Here is a 26,860-nt window from a genome sequence, read left to right as displayed (position 1 = left end):
TGTGCTAAGCACTTCATCTGTATCAGTTTATTATATTATGTAGGTATTATTATTGCATTTCATGGATGACTTGAGTCTTAAAAGAGTTTGCATAAGTTGTCAAAAGCAACAGTAAAAAAAAACTGGAGCATCATGATTAATTTTTAAGAAAAATTTTTATTAATATATAATATTTTTACATGTGATATTTTGTTATATGCATAGAATGTATAATGATTGAGTCAGGATATCCATCACCTCCAATATTTATCATTTCTACATGTTGGGAATATTTCAATTTCTCTCTTCTAGCTGTTTTGAAATACAGAACACATTGCTGTTAACTATAGTCACTCCTCTCTGCTATTGGATATTAGAACTTACTCCTTCTACCTATATGTTTGTACCCATTAACCAACCTCTCTTCATCTTTCCCCCTCCACACCCATGCAAGCCTTTGGTATCTGTCATTCCACTCTCTGCTCCATGAGATCAACTTTTTTGGCTCTTACATATGAATGAGAACATGCAATGTTTGTCTTTCTGTGCCTGGGATATGTCACCTAACATAATGATCTCCAGGTCCATTCATGTGGCTGCAAATGACAGGATTTCATTTTCTTTATGGCTGAGTGATATTCCATTGTGTATATAAATCATGTTTTCTTTATCCATTCATGAGTTGATAGACACTTGAGTTGATTTCATATCTTTTCTATTGTGAGTAGTGTTACAATAAACATGGGATTGCAGGTGTAACTTTGATGTAGTGATTTCCTTTCCTTTGGGTAAATACCCAGTATTGGGGTTACTGGATCATATGATAGTTCTATTTTTAGTTTTTTTGAGAAATCTCCATACTCTTTTCCATAATGCCTGTACTAATTAACATTCCTGCAATAGTGTATAAGCATTCTTTTATTTCTACATCCTCTCCAGCATGTGTTATTAATATTTTTTTGTCTTTTTATAGTAATCATTCTAACTGGGGTAAGATGATATCTTATTGTGGTTTTGACTAGCATTTCCCTCACGATTAGTGATGTTGAGCATCTTTTCATATACTTGTTGGCTATTTGTGTGTCTTCTTTTGAGAAATGTCTATTCAATCCTTTGCCCATTTAAGTCAAATTTTTTGGGTTTTTTGCTGTTGAATTGAGTTGTTTCTATATTAGGGATATAATTCCCTTCTTGGATAAATAGTTTGCAAATATCTCCTCTAATTAAAAATAATGTATCTTCACTCTATTGATTGTGTTCTTTGCTGTGCAGAACCTTTTTAGTTTTATACAGTGCCATTTTGCCTATTTTTCTTTTTGTTACCTGTGCTTTTGAGGTCTTATCCATGAAATTCTTGCCTAGACCATGTCCTATAATGTTTGCCATATTTTTTCTCTAGTAGTTTTATAGTTTCAGGTCTTTAACCCATTTTGAGTTGATTTTTGTATATAGTGAGAGATAGGGACCTAGTTTCATTCTGCCTGTGGATATCTAGTTTTCCAAACCAGTTATTAAAGAAGGTGGCAGTGAATGTGTCACATTTACCTTCGTAAATGCAGTGTATTCTAATTTAGATAGTTTGTAGAATTTCAAAATATCATTGAGCCTGTATTTTTCATAGGTTTCAAATTCTAAACTTATTCAAAAAATCATAGAAAATGAATAAAATATTTTAAAATAATTTATAATCTTTTAAAAAATCTTCTCATTCGTGTACATCTAGAGGTTTAAATGCCAAGTAGCTATGCTGTTTGAAAATATTTAAAATGTCTCTTCATGTTATTCAGTACATTGTCATCTTAGAAAAAAATTAACTTGGCAAGATAAAAGTTCTCTAAATTGACTCTAAATTGGTTATCTAAATATGCGACTCCAATTGTACCCTACTTAAGATAAAGTATCTTGCTATATTCACCATTAATGGCTGCAATATTCCCAACAAAGAAAATGCAGGTGATGTTGGCTTAATGTGAGATGGATTTTAATCCTAGGATGTGTGTAAAAACAAAAACAAAAAAATATTCATAATGAATGAATATGCCCACCTGCCACAGAGCAGATGTGCAAACTGGAACGTATTGTGTGTGTATCCATTGTCATCTTAGCTAATTCCTCCGCCCTAAAGCATTAGATGGCTTTGGCTTTCACCAGTTCTAAAGAAAATACAGATGTGTGGTATTCAGATAGACTTTGTTCTCTGTTGTGCACAGAATATAGAAATAAATTCAGAATTAAAAGAATAAGAAGAATGGGCATCTGAAAGGAGACCCTATGTGCACTTACCATGTATTAGAGAAGCTTATATTAACATAAAGAGTTCTTAACAACATTTATCCCAAACTGTAGTCTTTTTATTCCTTGTCATATATCAGATTATAAAGAGCTGTAATAAAAATGATCCTAAACTATGGTTTCTTTAGGATGATGAGCTCACCAAATATCCTCTAACACACACCATGTCTAACAACATCTTGCCAAGTATGGGCAGTCAATGGACAGGCTGGACAGAATTATGTGAGACACTTAAAGACAAAAATATTCCCAGACTTTTTGCCCAGAGATGCTGATACAGCAGGTCTGAAGTGAAGCCATGGAATTATGTGTATTTTCATAGACATTTACGGTTAGGAACCAGTTTAGAAGAGTAGTTCTCACCTGGGGCAATTATGACACCCAGGGGACATTTGGCAATGTCTGGAGACATTTTTGGTTGTGACAACTTGGAAGGAACATGTACTACTGGCACCTAATGGGTAGGGGCCAGGGCAGGGGTGCTGCTAAGTATCTTACCATGCACATGACTTGCTCACACACCCACACAAAAAATGTCCAATCTAAAATTTCAATAGTGCCAGAGTAGAGAAATGTTAATCTAGAGAATATAAACACACATCCTTACAGAGTCCATAATTAGCCAGCGTGAATAATAAGATGTACCAAAATATCATGCATTCATAATCAAATAAAATAAATGGCATTACTCAGAAGAATTGAATAAAAATTAAAGCAAAATTTTATAAATGTTTTACCTCAAGATAATTAGTTATTTTATGGTATGACTAGAGACATCCTACTTGAAAAACTATGTGAGGGAAACTTTGAAAAGTTCTCTGCAACTGACGAGATATTTGCAATAGGAATTATCTGAGTAGATTATGCCTGTGCTTGAAAAAAATGATTTAAATTTTAACTGATCCTTAAGTATCAATAAGTAGAAGAAATTTTATTTATAGACAACAGAGATGCCTTTTTAAATACTGACTGTGAAGTAAAAATAGGACTAATTCTTTAAGTGCCATGTAACAAGCAAATAGAAGCCATGTCTAGGAAGAGTCCATATGATTTTTTTAAATGGTTTTTTTTCCCTTTTTGTCCTCATCTTACGCTGTCTTACAGATTTTCTTTCCTAGTTTTGTGCGCAGGACCAAAAAGTACACTAAATTACTGGAAATTATTTTGGTTGCTGTCAATGCAGGGTTTAGATTAATAATGAAACCAATTAAATCCTCAAATACCTCCTATGGCAACAATAAAAATTTAATTTACAGAGAGATATAAGGTTAGCTGTGTTGAACACCATGTGTGATCACAGTGAGAGACAAATTTTGAAACATATTTTGTCAAAGAGCCAGCAGCTGACTGATTTAATCAAAATAATAACAAAAGAATACATGTTTATTTTTTTCAGCCATCTCCTGCATCTCTGATGATAACCAGCCAGCAGAGATGATGGAGTGCCTCAAGCAGACAAGTAGCATGCCTCCCCTTGTTCAAGAATGCATGGTCCCATGCCGAGAAGACTGCACCTTCACTGCTTGGTCCAAGTTTACACCCTGCTCTGCAAATTGTGAAGCTACCCAAAGTAGGCGACGACAGCTCACAGGTAGGGTGTGGCTTTCACTCTTTAACTTCAGACAAGCTGTACATCTCTGAACATAAGCTCCACAAGACAGGAGTTTGTGCCAGGTCTTTCCCACCTTCCTCATGCCCCAATACATATCCTCAACACCTAGAGCAATGCCTGGTCCATAATATGTACTCAATATTTGTGAAATGAATGAAAGATGTGAGCCATTTTTAGCTATTAAGTTCATATCTAATCTTTGTTAGTTTTCTAGTCTTTGTAGTCATAAAAGGCATTTTATCCACCAACTTCTTTGGAATAGTTAATTGCACGGTTTCTGGTGTTTTGTCATGCCAGGATCTCAGCAAGCTTGAAAGCAGTCACTGATTTGGAGAGAACGTCAAAAGCAGATGTAACCTACATCACTGTTTTTTGCCATTACCTCATAAGAAATTTGACATTTTAGTAGTGTAAGGCAAAGATCAAATAACATATACAGATTCTGCTTTGTGGTATATTGTTAATTATCAGTTCTGTTTACATCTGCAAAATTTAATGGAAATTAAAGCGACTAACAGCTTAATTGAAGTCCTGGAGCAATTTTTGCCTGCAATATACAAATAATTGATGCAGTAGTCTATTATACTACTTGTCTAGATAAATATGACACAACTTTTCTTAACTTTATATGTATTTGTATATGCAGAAAACTTAATTCAGGGATTGGAGAACCAAAGGAAAAACGACAGATTAGTCACTGAAATAATAAAATTGGTGTTGACATTGAAGAATTAAGTGTAGATGACCATTTGCTCTCATGAGCAGTTCAAGTGCTATTAATAATTCTCTTGATTTCAAGACCCCTTTGTCTGAAAGCATTGCTTACCTGATCACACTTTAAATTTAAATCACTTTAATAGATTTACTTAACTGACTAGAGGATTTAACAGGATTTCCGCACACAAACTGAGAGCTCATTTGTAAATGCAGGTGAAATGTATAATCACAAATAAAAACAAATACGATATGCTGTGCTTGTGCTCTCTTTCACAAAAATTTGTGCATGTATAATTTTATACAACGTTGCTTATATTTCTAAGGCAAAACAAATTTCTTGTAGAAAAACAATACAGTGGAATAGATTGTGTGGAGTAATTTGAAGTTCAGGGACAATTTAATTAAAGCTTGTTTGTATATACATACATAATGTGTCAGAAGCCATTATGCTAGCAATTGTTTGTATTTTTGAGGTGAGAGATGATTTCTTTTAGAGGGAAAAGAAGTTTTTAATTGGTGGCCAGTTTTTTTGGTTTTTTTTTTTTGATTTGCTAATGCTATTTTGCACTTGCAAAATGAGAATGGAAATTATTGAAAATCCTAAGGTACTTATTCATTTTACAACCAGCACAGTTTGTGTTATGAATTATTAAAACTCTAATGAATTTGACTTTTATTAAAAATATACTTTTTATGTAAATATTGAAGAATGGTTGTATATTTTTCTGCAAACTAACCCAAGAATTACTCATACTAAAAGACTGCTTGGATTTTCTTTTCTAAATCATTTACTGATATACTTTTAGGTGCTAATTTATCTTTTTGTCTTCTTGTCTAGGAAATACCAAAACATTGATCTATTTCATGAGATACATGAGTTATTAAAAAAAAAACAGTAAAATGAATCATTTAGTATCTTTATAGAAAAGAACAAATCCTTGTAGTGAATTGAAATTTTTCCACTTTTCAAGACTTAATTTTTATTGACGTGAAACTAATGTTTGCATTTTGGTATCCATGTAATTTGGTAGTAATAAATTGTCTCTAACATCAACAGTGATAAAAGCCTTGAATTCAAACTCTAAAGCCATGTGACTCTCTCTTCAACACAGACCCAGAGAAGCATGTAGTCACAAATAAAAGCCATTCTACTTAATATCAGGCCATCTAGAGTATTTATCTTTCTTTTTTCTATTTTTAACAAGAGGTTTTCATTCATTATCGGGGTGTCCTGTGTGTTGTCCCCAAATTATAAAATCACAGGTTTTAGCCTGAGTGGTTATTAAAGCAGTTGTTTATACAATGCTGAAAATAATCAAGTCATTGAATAGAAAATCTTTCCAGGTTTTATATATAAAATGTAATATATAAATACATATTCAAAATAACTAGATAACTAATACACATTCTGACTTAAGGGAAAACGTCCTTAGAGTTGTACTAGGGATTGATTTTTTAGTACAAGCTAGTTCTGAATCCAAAGGTTAATGCTGGTTTTGATTAGAATGTAATCAATGTTAAGGACCGCTGATAATTTGTTTCTTATTGTGAGAACCATTTCTACATTAACTAACCTGCTCAAATCCTTCTTCAGATCAGTGAATCCATGTAATTAAGAAGGATATCACAAAAGTAGAGACAGAATATATTTGTACAGAATATCTGTTCTGCTAGTAACTTCCAGTAGATGAACATTTTTACTCCTTTTTCTCCCCTTTTTCCTCTTCTTCTTCCTTCTCTCTCTCTTTTCTCCTTCCTCCTTCCCTTTCTCCTTTTGTTTTACAACTTCCTTTTCTCAATTATTCAATGAATATTTTTTGTTTACCACTTAATGTGCTAGGCCTTGGGAATACCACAGAGAATAAATAGACATGACTTTAACTTAACAGAGCTTACAGTAGATTTTTACTACAATTGCAACACGGTATAGTACCTGCTATAGTAGCTGTTGTGTTGGGTGCTGTATTAGTTTCCTATTGTTGTTTTAATAAAATTGCTGATTTGAAACAACATAGATTTATTATTTCACAGTTCTGTAGGTCTGCAGTCTGATCCAGGTTTCACAGACCTAAGACAAGATATTGGCTGCATTCCTTTCTGGAGGCTCTAAGAGAGAATTCGTTCCCTCTGTTTTCAAGCTTGTAGAGACTGCCCACACCCCTTGGCTCATGGCCCTTTCTTCGATCTCCAAAGCCAGTAGCATTGCATCTTTCTAACTGTTCTTCCATATTCAAGGATGGCTTCTGGAGGCAGTAACCTATTAGTTTGGACCTGAAGGACAAGTAGGCATTAACTAGACTAAGGAGGGAAGGAAGAACTAGTGGAAAATTCTGAAGTAACATATGCAAAGGCCAGAAGCCAGATGAGTAATTTCTAGGAAATGAAAGATGCTCAGTATGACTGGATTGGAACATACCAGTGGCAGAATGGTGCAGTATAGGCAGGAGGCAGATACTAATCGGCTCAGATCTATGGGCCCTGACAACCAAGGTGAGGAGTCTTAGCTATGGTTAGCCACTGATGGGTTTTAAGTAGACAAGCAATGTGATCAGATTTACACCTTTGAAAGCTGGCTCTGACTCCAGTGTGGAGAACAGTTTTAAGGGAGTTAGGTACTGTGGCAACAAGATCTTGGAGGAAGCTGTCATACTTATTTAAGCTGGAGATTTGAAATGGGGCTAAATATAGGTGGTAGAAGTTGGAATGGAAATGAATAGACTTGTTCAAGAGATAACGATCTCTTGAACATCATTTGAAGTAATATATTTTTATCATTAATAAGATGTAGGGGGTTCAACAAAATATTCAAGAAATTCCAGTTTTTGACTTGGTGATGTTGGTAGAATTGGAGAATGCAGAAAAGAAGTTGTAGTGTGGAGAGGAAGAGCATTGGTTCTGCCACATTGAGTTTGATTGGTTCCTTGGGTCTAGATTTTCAGTTTATGGCTCAGAAGCTTGAGCAAGAAATCTGGAATGAAGATAATAATTGAGGTTGAAGAAATATAGATGGTAATTTAAACTCTTCAAGTGGGTGAAGATTTATGATCAGAAGAGAAGAAAACCTAAGATGGGACCCTGAGGAGCCCCATAAGTTGGTAAAGAAAAAGAAGAATTCGCCAAATAAACAAATAAATAATATGTGGCCAAAGGACTGGTGTGGCATGGGCTGAGGGTGAAGGACAGAAACATAGGATATGTATGACAGAACATGGAAAGGTTATTTGAAGATTGAGGATGTAGAAAACAAATTGAACTATCATTTAGTGATCAAGTCTAAAAGATAAGGACAGATAGTCCAGGGTTTTGTTTCTTCTCGTTGTTGCTATTGTTTGTTTGTCTTATCACTTTGTTGAGAGTGGTTTCAAGTAATAGATAGACTCAGTATTCAGGGTTACGTGGGTTGAGAAAACAGTGCAAACTGAAGAAATGGATATGAGGGGTTTCAACAGTACTTTATGGAAGTTTGGGAAGAGTAGAGACTTGGACGTACTAAATGCTGATAGGAAGGAGCCAATCACCACCCACTGTATATCTCTCAACTTGTGATGGAGGCTTCACTTCTCAAACTTAGTCTAAGTGTCCCTAGCAGTAGAGGCAAGTGAATACCTCCTCCCAGAGGGACAGAAGTATGGTGAAGCTACTGCCACAATAATTTCAATTCCTGCAGGAATCCTGCTTATTTATCATGGACACAAGCATCAAGGCAGACCATAGAGCCAACCACCCAGCTGACAATTGTAGAGTTGTGTATGATGCAAACCATCTGACAATGAGAAAGTAGCCCATGCATCATGTTGTATCAGACATTTCCAAAGCAGCCATAAACGCTGGAAATAGAACAATAAAGGTGCCTACATTTTTTATAACCAGGCATGGCTCTAGCTAATGACTACTGAGAAAACAAAAGGTAGAATTATTAGATCTATGAAAATTTTCAGTCATCTAGAGGAAGTGTGTTGGCAGAAACATTGAATCAAGTTACAGGCTGACCTAGAATCCACTAAACAGGATTGTCAGGTGTTCACAGCTGCATTGTCTTACTCAAAGTTGGGCTCGCACCTAAAAAGTCCATCAGGGTGAACTGGTAAAGCAAAGTCATGTTCTAAAATACTAAAGTTAAAAGAGTCTCTCAAAGTGGAAGTCATAGCTCTTTCTCTGATAAAATTTTCCAACATGATTTGATCATTTATTTCAATTTATTATTTGTGTCAACATTTGAGAGCTGCCTGATAAAAGGGACAAAAATAAGTTCAGCTTTGTCCATCACACTCCAAGGGACCCCTACTCTCACCCCAAGGCCATTGTATGGGAGGATATCATTTTGCTTCTTGAATAAATAAACTCAGTTTTCAAAAATTTGAAGAAAAAGAGAGTGAATTACTACTTAGACCCTTTTGTTGTTTTCCCTGGCAACTTATTAGTTTCAAGGAGAATGAAGACAAGGTAAGCAATCTCTATCAGTAAACTATAGAGAAAATAATATTAAATAAATTAACAAGAATTTTCTAGCTTTTAAGCCACTCTAGCAAACATCTTCTAAGTATTTTGTGCTACTCATGAAACCATTTTCTATTTTCTTTCAATTTAACTTGAATTTTACAATTGCCCTGGGAGTTGCTTCCACTGTCCTAGGATTTACTTTCATGGATGACAAAAAAGAGTGAAAAAAAGGCTTTATTTTATTTAACATTTAATATTCTAAGAGTTTGTCAATACGAAAATATGAGTGACTTTTTAACAAAACAGCGGGTATGAAATTAATACATCAGTGTCTCTTGTTGGAACAGGGAAAAGCAGAAAGAAGGAGAAATGCCAGGATGCTGACCTGTACCCTCTGGTGGAGACAGAAGTATGTCCTTGTGATGCATTTATATCCCAACCTTATGGAAACTGGTCAGATTGCATCCTTCCAGAAGGCAGAAGGGAGTCTCAGCGAGGACTGCGCGTGCAAGGAGACAGCAGAGAGTGTGGAGAAGGCATGCGCTTTCGAGCAGTAGCCTGCTCTGATAAGAATGGAAGACCTGTTGACCCCTCACACTGCAGCAGCTCTGGTAAGGAGATGGATGAGGAGGAACAGATGAGAACGTTGACACAGCTCAGGAGCTTTTTCCCCAGGTCTATAATTAGTAGCTTTGTTCTGTAATAATTGTTTTAGCTCTCCTTTGTCAATAACAGAGTGCCTCTCACAAAAGGTGGATGTATAAAATGCACACATCTATATCTCAGTGATTATCTGTAATGTGATGGTTTTGGATCCTTGACTCACCGCATTCTATACTTCACCTTTGTTTATTGGTCACTTGTTTACTGGTGGTGAGCGTGGCTGCTCTACTTCACTGAGAAAGCCAAAGTCTAGTACAAATGAATATATCTTGTGCTGTTTTGTTGTTCTGACCGTTTACACAGAAGGCATCAGACCTCGAATTTCTTCTAAGGTAGTTGACAAAATATCAATGAAAACATTGATTTTTAAATGCTTTATAATGCAAAGTGCAGGTACACCCAAGTTGATAGAATAAAGCTGTAGGAAAAATAAGAGGCAATCTGGGAAAGTTTTGTGAGATGTTAGAGAGAAGACTGTTCTTGAACCTTAGTTGGAAGAATTTGAAAGATATGGGTGAATGGAGAAAGGAATGAAAGTTAAGTACAGCTGGGATGAACGCTGGTGAAAAGGCTGAAACTGATAATTATAAGCTTATGAATTTCCTGCTATATTTTTCTTCTTTCACTACCTTTTTTTTTAAGACTAAACAGTTGAGGAATTTTAGAGTAGTATGGAGAGAATTCAGGTTTGACTGGGAAACTCTGGAAATAAATGGATAGGTTTTGGTCCTAATCATCAGGTCTTATGTACTATTAATAATAAACTTTCTCAGTGATACCAGGAATGGCAATTTGCATTTGGTTCTAATTTACAAGTCAAGTACATGATAGTTCTTTTGTTGCTGATGTATTAGCGCATCTTTATTTCAGATATACCCATAGCATTATATGAATGCAATTTAATAATGTTTAATTAGTTCCATCATTGCTTTATGTATCCTTCCCAGGTTAGCTTCTATTAATTGTTTTAAGTGACTTGACTCCCAGAAACATTAAACATATAGTAAGCAATTAATAGACCCATTTTAAGATGATTGTAATCTTTGTTCTTCAGCTTTTATGTGCATATTGGTTTATTTATCCATTTATTTTTAAAACCTATATATTGAACACCTGCTATGTACTTGGACTGATATGATTTGGGTGTACAGTTATGGGGAAATCAGGGATGCATAGATTTTATTGTCCACTGGGAGATAGAAATAAATAGATAAAAAGAATTGCAAGTCTTGGTCACCTCTGAAGATGCTGGATAGAAAATCTTCAGATAGACTTTAGGGAAGTCCTCAGTGAAGTGGTATCAGCCTGAGATGTGCAGGGTGAGAAGGAGCCGGTCATATGCAAAGTAATAGCAAGGTCATGGCACTTAGTGGGATGGCCAGAAAATGAAAGGCAGCAAAGATGTTCCGTAAAAAAAAAATAAAAGAAGCTCTGTGGTTTGAGTATAAGGAGTGAGGGGAGAGCTGTGTGAAGTGAGGTTGAAGAAGAAGGCAGAATCTTATGAGACAAGCCAAGGATTGTGGATCCAATTCAAGTTTAGGCCTCAGCTGGGAAGTGGGGTAGGTAATGTGATCCAATTTAGCTTTTTTAAAGATCACTTTTGGCTACTGTCTATAGAATGGCTTGAAAGGGGCAAGGAAACCACTGGAAAACTATTGCAATTAGTCAAGGTAAGATACGATGGTGAGTTATACTAGGGAAATGGAAATGAAATAGAGAAGTAGTTTTAAGATATAATTTGTGGATAGAATTAATAAGATTATTCCAAATGGAAATCATCTTTTTTACATATTATCATTTATCTCTAATTTTGCATAGATTTATGGAGGGTTTAATTTAGAAGATAATCATTTCAGGTTAGAAATGAAACTATCTTCAAGGAAGAGGCAACATCTGTATCTGAAACCCATTTGCAGTGCAATAGCAAAAGCTATCAGGGAATCTAAAATATTTTCACCAAATGAAAATAGTGCTTTAATAAAGATTTACTGTAGGCTCATAACTTTTATTATATTTGTGTTAAGGTACTTTTACAGTACATCTTTTCAAAAAAGGTGAGTTTTTTGTTTCTTTTTTAATAGCAAGAGAAAATACCCCATTGTGTTACCTCTAGGGACATGATACATACACATCTATCAAAGGAAAAGAAAAAACTTTTGGTTGTCACTAATGAAGATGTAAAATTTTTTTTTTTTTTTTTTTTTTTTTGAGACAGAGTCTCTGTCTGTTGCCCCAGCTCGAGTGCAGTTGTGTCATCATAGCTGACAGCAACCTCCAACTCCTGGGCTCAAGCAAGCCTCCTGCCTCAGTCTCCTGAGTAGCTGGGACTACAGATGTACAACACTATGCCCAGCTAATTTTTTCTATTTTTAGTAGAGATGGGGGCCTTGCTCTTGCTCAGGTTGGTCTTGAACTCCCGACCTCAAGCAATCCTCCTACCTCAGCCTTCCAGAGTGCTAGGATTATGGGCTTGAGCCACTATGCTCAGCTTGTAATTCCTGTATATATTCATGAATTAACGTGCCATTGAGAATTCTGTTTTTATCATGGACAAACTGAGGTTCAGAGTGGTGACCCCATTTTGTTTTCCTAATAAGAATGGTGAGTGCTAAGCCCTTACAGGGACTTTGTCTTCTATTCGCATTTGGAAGGCCCCAAGATGACATTGGGAGACTTCCTCCTGAGGATCATTATTCCTCATGCTGAGGTGTCCTGTAAGGCCCCTATGGTACACAGACCTGTGGGAGCACAACTCAATACATTCTGAATGATCCATTATAGTGGATTCCACGGATGGTTCAAACCATACATAATCACAGCCATGTCTGTTTGACTTTGGGAACATCACAGTGAAGACAAATATTAAACTTGTGCTTCAGTTAAAAAAAAAAACTTAAAAATGGAATTTGTGTCTATGTCCTGTCAGCCAATGTTGTTTCCTAATAAGTCCCATCACTGCCTCATACAAAAGTGCTTGATGTATCTTCCATCTATGTGACAGCAGGCCAGATGTTGACTGGGACTACCTACTTTGCCAATATTAAGATGCTTGAGATGAGTTACTCCCAACTATGTCTCTCATCTCCGTGATTTTTTTCGTCCATGAACAAGGCAAAAAATTATTTCCACAGCCCAACATACTGCATTTTCTCTCTCCCTGGCCCGGCCTTTATCTCTCCCTTCATCCAGGTCTCTGCTCAGTATCCCCCCAGAGCACGTCTTTGCGACCCCTCTAACAAATCCACCCTCCTCATCACTTCCTAGTCCCCTTACCAGTCCACATTTGTTGTCGTAGCACTTAATCACCAACTTACATATTATATATTTACTTTTTTTTGAAATTACTGTTTATTACCTCTCTCTCTCCACTAGAGAATAATGTTCCCAGAGAGTGAACACTAGTTTTCCTTTCTTTCATTTTTTTCCAACTGCTGTATGTACAGCACGTAGAATAGTGCCTGAAAGTTAGTAGGCATTCAAAAAATAATTTTAAAAACATGACTGATCATCAGGACTTAGTAATTTTGTCTCCTAAGAATCTCTCAATCTTTCCCATTTTCTTTTACTATCCACTGCGCCTGGCAGTAGATGTTACACTGCTCTGTCTTGACATGTCCACCTGATACCTGTCACACCAAGAGCCATCAGCCATCACACTGATATGCAAACATGACCATGGCTTGCAATCTTCCCTGGTCTCCCCTTTACATAGCAGCTTCTCCGGACCCTCAAGGGCTTCCCTGAGTGTGTAGTCTACCTGGCTTGACTTTCCCTCCTTTCATGAGACTCCTCCTTCTCTGGGGTAAGAACAGGTGCTGCCTGTTGCAGGAAGTACATCCCCTTCTTCTACTTTTTGCTTCTTTTTAGGAAAATTTCATGTATTAATAGATTTTTACTTCTCTTACTAAATTGAGAGTTCATTGAAATTCAGGACTGAATCATGTTCATTTTTCCACCTCCAATGACTAACACAGAGTCTGGCCTAATGCAGGCTCTCAGTATATGTCATCTGGATGAACAAAAAGGCTAGTTTAGTTATGACAAGAGTCAACACACATATACTTATATACAGGTTCTAAAGTATGTGTGTGTATGTGTGTGTGCATGTGTTTTAACAGCCTTTTGGGAAGAACAGCTGTGTACAACAAAAGCCAATCCATAGAGAAACCACCTGTGCAATACAGACAAAAAGCCGGAAAATCTTGTTCTGTTTTGCCCTTGATATACACTTTGGGAATAGAGAAAATGAAATTACATAGTGACAAGTGGATAACCAATCCTTTTGAAAGGATAAAAGAATGCAGACAGAACAACTTTCTAAGTGATCCAGTGATAAAAAATGTGAATAAATGTTAATTTATCAAATTATAAAGTGAAAATGTAATGTTTTATATGATTCCAGATAAATTATAATTGATTTTGATAAGCAATTATTTTCATTAATATGTCATCTAGATATAACGTAGCATTTGCAGCTTAGCTATTATAATTTCATTAACTTGCTATCATACATAAGAAGGTATGATAGACAAAACAAAGTGATAATCATCATCATCATCTAAAGAATCTCTAAAGAACAAATATCAGTTACATGTTTGCAAACACTAGGAAAAAAGTGAATATAATATTAATGCATTTAGAAAGTTTATATTATCTGTATATGTGTTCAATTTTATATAATTGAAATATTTCTGTTACAACTACATGTGAAGAAGTTTATTTTGGCTGAGCTGGGAGAATATACTCAGCGATTGAAAGTTTAATCTTTATTAGTCAAAGTGATTAAGAGAGTATTTTATAAAGTGTCCCAGCAAAGATTTGTGGATATCAATATCCCTGATAGATCCAAAATTCCTCAACAAAATATTAGCAAACTAAATTCAATAGCACATTAAAAGGATTATACACCACAATCAAGTAGGATTTATCCCTATGAACCAAGGATAGATGAATACATAGAAATGAATAAATGTGGTACACCACATTAACAGAATGAAGGATCATATGATCATCTCAGTAGATGCATAAAAAGCATTTGGCAAAATTCAACATCCTTCATAATAAAAACTCTCAATGAATTAGGTACAGTTGGTACTCTGTATTCATACATTTCACATTGGCAGATTCACTCAACTGCAGATCAAAAATATTGAAAAAACGAACAATAAAAATTAACAGTGTAACAATAAAAATAATGCAAATAAAAATAATATAATATAAAATATTTACATAGCATTTATAATGTATTGGGTATTAAAAGTAATCTAGAGATGATTTAAATTAAATGGGAAGATACAAGTAGGTTATATGCAAATACTATGCCATTTTATATAACGGACTTCAGCATCACAGATTTTAGTATCTCTAAGGGGTCCTGAAACCAATGCCCATGGACACTGAGGGACGACTGTATAGAAGGAATGTACCTCAGCAAAGACCATATGTCACAAGGTCATAGCTAAAATCATGCTCAGTGGTGAAAAGTTCAAAGCTTTTCCTCCAAGATCAGGACAATAAAATAAGGATATCTACTCTTGCCACTTGTGCTCAACATAGTACTGGAAGTCTTAGCAAGAGCAATTAGGCAAGCAAAAGAAATAAAAAGCATCTAAACCAGAGAGCAAAAAGTAAAATTGACTCTATTTGCAGATGACATGATCTTATATGTAGTAAACCCTAATGATTTCACCAAAAAAACTATTGGAACTAATGCATAAAGTTGCAGGATACAAAATCAACATAAAAATCAGTTATTTCTATACACAAAAAACAAACTGTCCAATAAAGAAATTTAAAAAATCCCATTTGCAGTTGCATCCAAAAGAATAAAATATTTAGGAATAAAATTAAGCAAGAAAGTGAAAAATTTGTACACTGAAAATTATAAAACATCAATGAAAAACTGGAAGATGGCAGGATAAAAGGAAGGATATCCTTGTCCATGGATCAGAAGACTCAGTATTGTTAAATTGTTCATACTATCCAAAGTGATATACAGATTCAATACAATCCCTATCAAAATTCCAATGGCATATTTTACAGAAATAGGAAAAAAAGTCCTAAAATTTGTATGGAACTCTAAAAGACCTTGAATAGCTAAAAGAATCTTGAGCAAGAACAAGCTGGAGGCATCACACTTCCTGATTTCGAATTATATTGCAAAGCTATACTAATCAAAACAATATAATACTGGCCTAAAAACAGACACATGAACTAATAGAACAGACTATAAAGTCCAGAAATAAACCCATGCATATTACACTCTAGTACTCTTTGACAAAGACACCAAGAATACACAATGGGGAAAATTAATCTTTTTAATAAGTTGTGTTGGGTAAATTAGAAATCATTATATTAGATTTTCATACCATACACAAAAATATATTCAATATAGATTAAAGATTTAAACATAGATCTGAAATTCCTAGAAGAAAATATAGGGGAAAAGCTCTAATTATATGCAAGAGAAAATGGATACCCAAAACAAAGAAACCACACACACACACAAAAAAAAATCCAGGACTTGGAAGAAAAATTCACTAAAGAAATTGAAATTTCAAAGAAAAATCAAACAGAACTTCTGGAAATGAAGAATTCATTCAAGGAATTACAAAACACAGTGGAAAGCCTCAAGCATAGTGTAGATCAAACAGAAGAAAGAATCTCAGAGATTAAAGATAACACCTTTCAATTAAACAAGTCAGTTACAGAGATAGAGTAGAGAAATAAGAGAAAAGAGCACAGCCTACAAGAAATGTGGGATTATGTGAAGAGACTTAACATGAGAATTATAGACATCCCTGAGGATGAAGAAGAAAATATACAGCGTTGAATAAATTTTTTGAGGATGTATGGAGGAAATTTCCCTAGCCTTGCTAGAAATATAGATATCCAGGTACAAGAAGCTCAAAGGATTTCTGCGAGATTCATTGTAAACAGAAAGACACCACGACACATAGTCATCAGACTGGTGAAAATAAACACGAAAAAGACCGTCAAATGAACTGTAAGGTGAAAGAAGCAGGTAACATACAAAGGAAAACCCATCAAAATCACTGCAGCCTTCTCAACTGAGACCTTACAAGCAAGAAGAGACTGGAGCTCCATTCTCACTCTTCTCAAAGAGAATAATGCCCAACCTAGAATTTTCTACCCTGCAAAACTAAGTTTCTTATATGCAGGAGAAATAAAGTCCTTCTTAGACAAGCAAAGATTCAGGGAATTCATCAAGATAAGACCAGCCCCACAGGAAGTAGTCAGAACATCATTACACATGGATCAGCAAAATAGACACTTACCAGTGTAAAATCATCTGAAAGCTAAAGGTCAAAGGCCAGATAACACAATGGCTCAAGAGAGAAAACAAAGCAATAAAGTTCAACTCAATAGGATGAACAGAAATCTACCCCACTTATCAATTCTTTCAATAAATATGAATGGCTTGAACTGCTCACTAAAGAGACATAGGCTGGCTGAATGGATAAATATACATAAGCCAAGCATCTGCTGTATTCAGGAAACACATCTAACCTACAAGAATGCATTCAGACTCAAGGTGAAGGGATGAAAAACAATATTCCTGGCAAATGGAAGCCAAAAGAAAGAAAGTTGGCATAGCAGTTCTGATTTCAGATAAAATAATGAAAGACAAAGATGGTCATTATATTATGGTGAAGGGTACAATTCAACAAGAAGACTAAACAATTCTAACTATGTATACAACGAACTCAGTGGGACTGAGATTCATAAAGCAAATCCTACTTGATCTAAACAAAATGATAAACGGCAACACAGTAATAGCTGGAAACTTCAACACCCCTCTGACAGAACAGGACAGATCCTCCAAACAAAAAATAAACAAAGAAAAAATGGACTTAAACAGAACTCTACAACAAATGGGCCTGACTAACATTTACAGAATATTGTACCCCAAAACAACTGAATATACATTTTTCTCATCAGCTCATGGGAAATTCTCTAAGATTGACCATATCCTAGGCCACAAAGCATGTCTCAACAAATTTAAAAAAAATAGAAATTATACCATGAATCTTTTCAGACCACAGTGGGTTAAAATTAGAAATCAACTCCAACACAAACTCTTATCTCTACACAAAGTCATGGAAACTAAACAAGCTTCTGCTGAATGATTATTGGGTTAAGGATGAAACTAAGGTGGAAATCAAAAGATTCGTTGAACTTAATGATAAAGGAGACACAAGTTATCAAAATTTCTTTGAACTAAATGATAAAGTAGACACAAGTTATCAAAATCTGTGGGACACAGCTAAAGCAGTCCTGAGAGGAAAATTTATATCCATAAATTCATACATCCAAAAGACAGAAAGATCACAAATCAACAATCTAATAAATTGTCTCATATCAATAAAAAATGAAATAAAATAAAAATAAAAAAAAGAACTGGAAAAGGATGAGTAAATCGACCCCAAACCCAGCAGAAGAAATGAAATAGCAATCATCAGAGCAGAACTAAATGATATTGATAACAAAAAAATGATACAGATTAACAAAACAGAAAGTCAGTTCTTTGAAAAAATCAACAAAATTGACACACCCCTGGTTAGATTAACGAGAAGCGGAAAAAAAGGACTCTAATAAGCTTCATGAGAAATGAAAAAGGAGGAATTACAACTGATACCACAGAAATACAAAATATCATCTATGAATACTATAAAAACCTCCATGCCCATAGACTTGAAAACGTGGAGGAAATGAACAAATTCTTCGCAACACACAGCCTCCCTAGGCTCAATCAGGAAGAAATAGAATTCCTGAACAGACCAACATCAAGTACTGGAATTGAAGCAGCAATAAAAAACCTTCCTAAAAAGAAAAGTCTCACACCAGATGGTTTCACACCCGAATTTTAGCAGACACACAAAGAAGAAATGGTGCTTATCCTTTAGAAATTGTTCCACAACACTAAGAAGGAAGGAACTCTCCTGAACACATGTTATGAAGCCAACATCACCCTGATACTAAAACCAGGAAAGGACTCAACAAGAAAAAAAGCAAAACAACACACCAATATCCCTTATAAATGTAGATGCAAAAATTCTCAACAAAATGCTACCAAACCGAACGCAGGTGCTTGTCAAAAAAATAATCCATCATGACCAAGTGGGCTTCATCCCAGAGATGTAGGGATGGTTCAATATACACAAATCTATAAATTTATTCACCACATAAATAGAAGTAAAAACAAAGACCATATGATCCTCTCAATAGATGCAGAAAAAATATCTGACAAAATTTAGCACCCTTTTATAAGAATGCTTAATAAAATAGGCATAGATGGGACTTACCTGAAAATGATAAAAGCCATAAATGACAAACCCACAGCCAACATCATACTGAGTGAGGAAATGTTGAAAGCATTTGCATTTAGAACGGGAATCAGGCAAGGTTGCCCTTTATCACCACTTCTATTCAACACAGTGCTAGAAGTCCTGGCCAGAGCAATCAGACAAGAGAAGGAAATCAAGGACATTCAAATGGGGGCAGAAGATGTCAAACTATCATTCTTTGCTGATGATATGATCTTATATCTAGAAAACCTGAAATATTCTGCTATGAGACTACTGGAATAGATAAATAAATCCAGTGAAGTCTCAGGTTACAAAATCAATGTACAGAAATCAGTAGCATTCCTATATGCCAATGACAGTCAAACTGAGAACCAAATCAAAGACTCAATACCCTTCACAACAGCAACAAAGAAAATAAAATACGTAGGAGTATATTTAACTAAGGAGGTGAAAGATTTCTACAGGGAGAACTACGAAACACTGAGGAAGGAAATAGCAGAGGAAGTAAACAGGTAGAAAACCATACCAGCTCATGGGTTGACAGAATAAACATTGTTAAAATGTCTGTACTATGCAAAGTGATCTACAGAGTCCATGCAATCCCTATTAAAATACCAACATCATTTCTTGCAGATCTAGAAAAATAATTCTACACTTTGTTGGCACCAAAGAAGACCCCATGTAGCAAAAGCAATCTTTAGCAAAAAGAACAAATTTTGAGGCATCAAATTACCAGACTTCAAGTTTTACTGCAAGGCTATGGTAACTAAATCATGATACAGGCACAAGAACAGAGGCATAGACCAGTAGAACAGAACTGAGAACTCAGATATAAAACCATCCTCATATAACCATCTAATCTTTGATAAAGGAGAGAAAAACATACACTGGGGAAAGGAATCCTTATTCAATAAATGGTGCTTGGAAAATTGGATAGCCACATGTAGAAGACTAAAACAGGAAGTGCACCTCTCATCTCTCACAAAAATCAACTCATAGTGTATAACAGACATAAATCTAAGGCATGAAACTATGAGAATTCTAGAAGAAAATGTTGACAAAACTCTTATAGACATTGACTTAGGGAAAGAATTTATGAAGAAGGCCCCAAAGACAATCACAGCAACAACAAAAATAAATAATGGGACCTGAGCAAAATAAGAAACTTCTGAACATCTAAGGAAACTGTCACGAGAACAAACAGACAACCTGCGGAATGGGAGAAGATATTTGCATGCTACACATTCAATAAAGGGCTGATAACCAGAATCTATATAGAACTCAGGAAAATCAGTGAGAAAAAAATCTAACAACCCCATTAAAAAGTGGGCAATCAACATGAACAGAAACTTTTCATAAAAAGACAGACTAATGGACAAGAAACATATGAAAAATTGCTCAACATCTCTAATCATCAGGGAAATGCAAATCAAAACCACAATGATAAGTCACTTAAGTCCAGTGAGAATGGTTTTTATCAAAAAGTCCCAAAACTATAAATGTTGGTGTGGATGCCAAGAGATAGGAACACTCATACAATGTTGGTGGGACTGCAAACTAGTACAACCTGTGTGGAAAGTAATATGGAGATACCTCAAAGAGCTACAAGTAGAGCTACCATTTGATCCAGTAATTGTATTACTGGGAGTGTACCCGAGGGAAAAAAAGTCATTCTATAAAAAAGGCATCTGCACTAGAATATGTATAGCAGCACAATTCACAACTGCAAATATGTGGAAACAACCCAAGTGCCCATCAATACATGAGTGGATTAATAAAATATGGTATATGTATACCATGGAGTTCAACTCAGCCACGAAAAACCATGGTGATATAGCAGCTCCTCTATTATCTTGGATAGAGTTCTTATGAAGTGTCACAAGAATGGAAAAACAAGCACCACCTGCACTCACCATCAAATTGGTATTAACTGATCAACACTTATGTGCACAGATAGTAGTAACATTCATCAGGTGTCAGGCAGGTGGGAGGGAGGTAGAAGGGATGGGTACATTCACAACTAATGGGTGCAGTGTGCACTGTCTGTGGGATGGACATGCTCGAAGCTCTGACTCCAATGGGAAAAGGCCGTATATGTAACCTAAAAATTTGTATCCCTGTAATATGCTGAAATAATAAAAATAAGCTCTCTAACAGTGTTGCCAATGATATTTTGGATATGACACCAAAAACACAGGCAACAAAAGCAAAAACAAGGAAATGTGACCATGTCAAACTAAAATGTTTCTATGTAACAAATGAAACAACCAAGAAAATGAAGAGGTAACCCACAGAATGGGAGAAAATATTTTCAAAGCATATTTCCAATAATGGATTAATATCCAAATTATATGTGGAACTCATACAACTCAATAGTTAAAAACAAATAACCCAATTGAAAAATGGACCAATGACCTGAATAGACATTTTTCTATGGAAAAATGCCCAACTGGTATGTGAAAAGTTGCTCAACCTCATTAATTGTCCGACATATGCAAATGAAAACCACATTGTGATATCACCTCATACCTATTTGAATGTCTGCTGTCAAAAAGTCAAAAGATAACAAATGTTGGTGAGATTTAGAGAAAAGAGAACCCTTATACATGTGTGGTGGGAATGTAAATTGGTTCAGCTGTTATGGAAAATAGTATGGAAGGTCCTCAAAAAATTAAAATTAGATCTAACATATGATCCAGCAATCTGACTTCTGGGTTTATATCCAAAGAAATAAAATCACTATCTCAAAAGCTTCATTGCAGTATGATTCACAATAGCCAAGATACGGAAACAGCCTAAGCATCTGTTGACAGATTAATGGATAAAATGAATAAAGAAAGTTTGTTGTGTATGCATTTGTGTGTGTGTACAAATATATATATAATATATACATATATTATATATATAATATATACATACATATGATGAAACATTATATGGCTATATGGCTTTATGAAAGAAAGAAATTCTTCCATTTGCAGCAATATGGATGACCTGGAGGGCATTAGACTAAGTGAAATAAACCAGACACAGAAAGACAAATACTACATCTCATTTATATATGGAATATAAAGAAGTCAAACTTATAAAAACAGAAAGGAGATGAGTGGTTATCAGTGGTTGGTGTTAGGGGAAATGAGGGGATGCTGATCAAAGGTACAAACTTGCAATTTTAAGATGAGCAATAATGTACACCAATGTACATCACGGTGACTATAGTTGATAATAGTATACTTGAAATTCTCTAAGAGAGTAGATCTTAAAGATGGTTACCACACATACACAAAATGCTAAATTTGTGAGGTGAATGATGTGATATTTAGCTTGATGGAAATAATTTCATAACGTATGTGGGTATCAAAACATCACATTGTACACGTCAAATATATGCAATTTCTATTTGTCAATTAGACCTCAATAAAGCTAAAAAAAAGAATGCATAATGTACAGAGTGGGAGAATATATTTGGAAATGATATACCTGATAAGGGTCTTGTATACAGACTATATAAAGAATTCTTATAAGCCAACAAAGAAAAGTATCTGTCTTTTTATTGTTGAAATATGATCCAAGGATCTAAATAGGCATTTCTCCAAAGAAAATCCAAAAAAAAAAAAAAAAAAAAAGGCCAGTAAGCACATAAGATGCTCAGGATCCTTAGTCATTAAGAAAATGCAAACCCAAAACCTGATGAAATACCACTGCTTAGCCACTAGAATGGCTATAATCATAAAGATAAAAAAACAAGTATTGGCAAGGATGTGAAGAAATTGGAACTCTCCTACATTGCTGGTGGGAATGTAAAATGATTCAGCTGCCTTCAAAACTATTTGGCAGTTCCTCAAAAAGGTAAACAGAGCTATCATATGACCCAACAGAGATGAAATATATACCTAAGAGAAATGAAAACATACATCCACATAAAAATTTGTACACAAATGTTTAGTAGCATTGCTCCTTATATCCAGAGAAGTAAAAAACCCAAATTTTTATCAACTAAAATGGATTTAAAAATGTAGCATATACATATATTATTAGGCAATGAAAAGAATGAAGTACTAATACCTGCTTCAACATAGATGAAACCAGATATGATTATAATAAGTGAAAGAAACCAATTACAAAAGAGCAAGTAATGTATGATTCTATTTATATGAGATGTCCAGAACAATCAAATCTACTGTTATGATTTGAATGGATGTGTCTCTCTAAAATTCACATCGAAACTTAACCCCCAACACAATAGTATTGAGAATGGGGCCTTTAGGAGGTGATTAGGTTATGAGGGTTCCACCCTCATGAATAGGATTAGTGCCCTTAGGAAAAGGTTTGAGGGAACCTGTTTGTCCCTGTAAGGACACAGCAAGAAGGCCATTTATGAAGAACTATTCCTCACCATACATCGAATCTGCCAGCAGACTGATCTTGGACTTCCCAACCTCCAGAACTAAGAGAAACAAATTTCTATCATTCACAAAGTACCCAGGCTAAGGTACTTTGTGAAGTAGGAATGAACTAAGACATCTATAGAGATAGAATTTAGATTAGTGGTTGCCTAGTACTGGGATAGGGACAATGGGGGAGAAAGGGCAAGACTGCTAATGGATATGGGGTTTCTTTCTGGGGTGACATAAATGTTCTTTCTAAAATTGTGGTAATAGTTGTACAACTTTGTGAATATACCAAAAAACATTGAATTTTACATTCCCAATGAATGAATTTTATGTGAATTATAGCTCAGTAAAGCTGTTTAAATTAAAAATCATTTTTCAGATCTAATTAATGAAGAATTTATAACAATTTAAAAGAAAAAGAAAAGTTTGGTGCAAATATATATAAAAATAAATCACATCTGCGTATGTATTATATATACATAAAATAGACATGTGCTTGTGTGCATATACATATACATACACATATATTCACATTTATATCTAAAATATTGATACTAGCAATTTTGACTCATTTGGAGGATTGTCTGGAGAATGATAAGAATAGACTTGTAAATTAATTAAATGTGAAGCATACCAGAAGAAAAATTTGAATGGAGTATTCTGTTAAGACAGGGATAAATTCTGGGGTGGTTTCAGGTTTCAGGAATAGCACCTCAGAGAAGGGAGACATTTAATCTGAATCATAAAGGGGAAAACAATGCATTGTGGTTTGGTAACATTGACTGGTCTTGTGTGATTAAGGTATACGTAGGTCATTGAAGACTAGGCTGGAAATGTGGGTTGGAGTTAAACCTCTTTAGGAACTTATGCTAAAGAGGCTTTGTTATTCGAGGTAGGTTTTTTTTCCCCCAAACTTGAGTAATGTTTGAACTTGTTTTTTAAGGGACTCATGTCTAATAGAGCTCCAGTGTTAACTAAAATTAGTTTTATGATAAAATTACTTATGTATCAACATAAAAGTAAGCATAACCTCCTTACGCTTACGAGACAGCTCTACAAGCTGAAAGATACACAATATTTTAAATAATAAATTTTGAAATTTTCCTCTGGAAAATAGCTGCAGGCAGCTGCATAACTCAGCTTTAGGCCAACAATCCTCAACGTTTTTACTTTGGTGACATATTTACCCAATAAAGTTTATCTTGAACACACCCATCAGAAAGGGACTTTGTCTAGGAGCTGCCCATGGATAAGATTTCTTGCCTAGGGGTGAGAAGAACCCAGGAGCAAGGGCCCTAACTTACCTTTCTCTCTCCCACTGATTCTGCAGATCTCAAACTGTCTGGACACTACAGCTTAGAAACCAGGGGCCCTAACCAGGGCTGTGATAGAGTCCATGTTTATTTTAGAAAGGTAATTCTGGCTTCAAGGTTGAGGTTGGATTAGATAAAAGTAAAATTAAAGGTAGAGAAACCAGCCATAAGAGAGTGACCGTGGTCCTTGTGAGAGCAGAAAAAGGCAGTGACCTTGAGGATGGGGCAGGAAGACACTGGAGGTGCAGAAACACAGTGGGTTGGGGAATAATTTTAAAACTGAGCTAGTAATGCATGGTGACATTAACAAGGGTAAATATCAAGCATGTGAGTAGAAAATGAAGAACTCAGTTTTGGATGATTTGAGGACTGAGCAGACCAATTATTAGAAATGTTAAACACACACACATGCACACACACACACCTCTGAAAATATTTGATTGAAGTCAGGAGAAAGAAATTTCTGTAGTTATAGCTTTAATATATAGATTTTGGAATAGCTTATAGGTGGCTAGGTAGGTGATAAGAATGATGCTGACAAGGAGAAGAGATGACTTTAGACAGAGCTCTAAGAAATGTTTTTATCTGACATGGTTGTGGTAGAATCTGCTAAAACCTCCTCACTGACAAGAGAAGCACGTTACTAGAAAAGTCAGATGAATAATTCTAAAATTGGAAAGATCAAATTAACTTTATTAATTAAAAATTAAATATAAAATATTGGCTTCATAAGAGCTTTTCAGAAATTTGAAAATACATATATTACCTCCTCCACTTAAAAATGTTTTATTTTCTAGGCTTAGTATTCAGAGTTTTCTGTATTCTGACTTCTATGACACTTTCTCACCTTTTTCATCATTGTGCTTGTTTTTCTCCAATATGCTTCCATTTGGCAATAAGCACTTAAATGATAGTAAAGGGAACATAGTGTCCCAATGTCATTTTCAACCACACATTTCATGTACCATATGCTCTCACGATGCTGGACTTCCTCCCACTGTTCCCCACGCACCTTCTGTCCTTCCAAGACTCCGTTCTTTTGCCTATGTTCTTTCCTCAGTTTGGTGTCTTTTTTCTTTTTAAGGTGAGCTTCTTCTCATCTTTGAACCCTGACTCAAGTAAGTTTCTTCAAAACACCTTTCCCCCACCTTCAACAGGCTGTGTTTGTACTCTCCCAGAAATTTAGTGATATCTTCATGTAGAATATGATTTATATTAGGCTTTATCGCTTTGCATGTGTCTTTCCCCTTCCAGATTGTTAGCCCCTAATTCTTGGCTCATTTACTCATTCATATAGGACATATTTATTGAACACCTGTGATGTGCCAAAAACTATGTTACATCTTGGCTATATAGTGTTAGAAAAAACAGATGTGGTCTAGTAGTTGAGAGAGATATCAAGAAAATATATACACAGAATATGTTATTTCAAATTGCCCTAAGGGCTCTGAGCAAAAAGGATAAAGGTACTATGAGATAATAAGAAGGGTGAGAGGACATCATTTAAGCCAGGGAACCAGGGAACACCACTCTAGGGAAGAAAATGTGATTTAAAATGTGAAAGACAAGTAGATGTAGATGTATAATAGGCAACAAATACTCCTCAGGACAATGTCGATGCTCAAAAAATGTCTCTTGAATAAATAGGAATACAATATTTGCAGTATTGTATTGCATTTTCCCACTTTCTTTGGGCCATTTTAATACTACTTTTGTGAATGTTTTGTATTGTTTTATAAACCATCTTAAATATTTCTCAGTAAAGGACATTTACATTACAATAAATAAAATTCATAATTTAATTTGTATAGTAACTATCGATCCATTTTCAGTTTGCAGTCAAAAGACTCCCAAAGTCTGCTTTTTAGGAACTGCTGTAAAGTTGTGCATCCCCCATCCTGAGTATATATGTTCAGTTACTCTTTGGGTACCATAATGTGGAACTATGCTTTTACCTGTATTCCCTTTCCTATTCTTAGTTGTAGCTCATTATTCTAGCTTTTAAAGGATTCTAAATCTTGACTCTGATATCCAACATATTAACTATAACTCTCAGCTTTATATCATCTACAAATTTGATAAGCAGGCCATCTGTGTCTTTATTCAAGTTGTTAATCAAAA

The 26,860-nt window shown here is 35.0% G+C and overlaps 1 protein-coding gene across 1 annotated transcript in view; it reads left to right on the top strand.

Annotated features, from left to right (window-relative positions):
- THSD7B (thrombospondin type 1 domain containing 7B) overlaps positions 1 to 26,860 on the top strand; it is an 841,191-nt gene that overhangs the window by 592,419 nt on the left and 221,912 nt on the right. The window contains exons 13-14 of the mRNA XM_069473127.1: positions 3,668 to 3,862; positions 9,388 to 9,651. Of these exons, the coding sequence (XP_069329228.1) occupies positions 3,668 to 3,862; positions 9,388 to 9,651 (459 nt within the window). The remainder of the gene's footprint in view (positions 1 to 3,667; positions 3,863 to 9,387; positions 9,652 to 26,860) is intronic.

This window comes from Eulemur rufifrons, chromosome 1, assembly GCF_041146395.1.
Source record: "Eulemur rufifrons isolate Redbay chromosome 1, OSU_ERuf_1, whole genome shotgun sequence".
In the NCBI taxonomy this organism is placed as follows: domain Eukaryota; kingdom Metazoa; phylum Chordata; class Mammalia; order Primates; family Lemuridae; genus Eulemur; species Eulemur rufifrons.
Note: the sequence above shows the minus strand (reverse complement) of the source record. Positions and strands in the feature narration are given on the sequence as shown.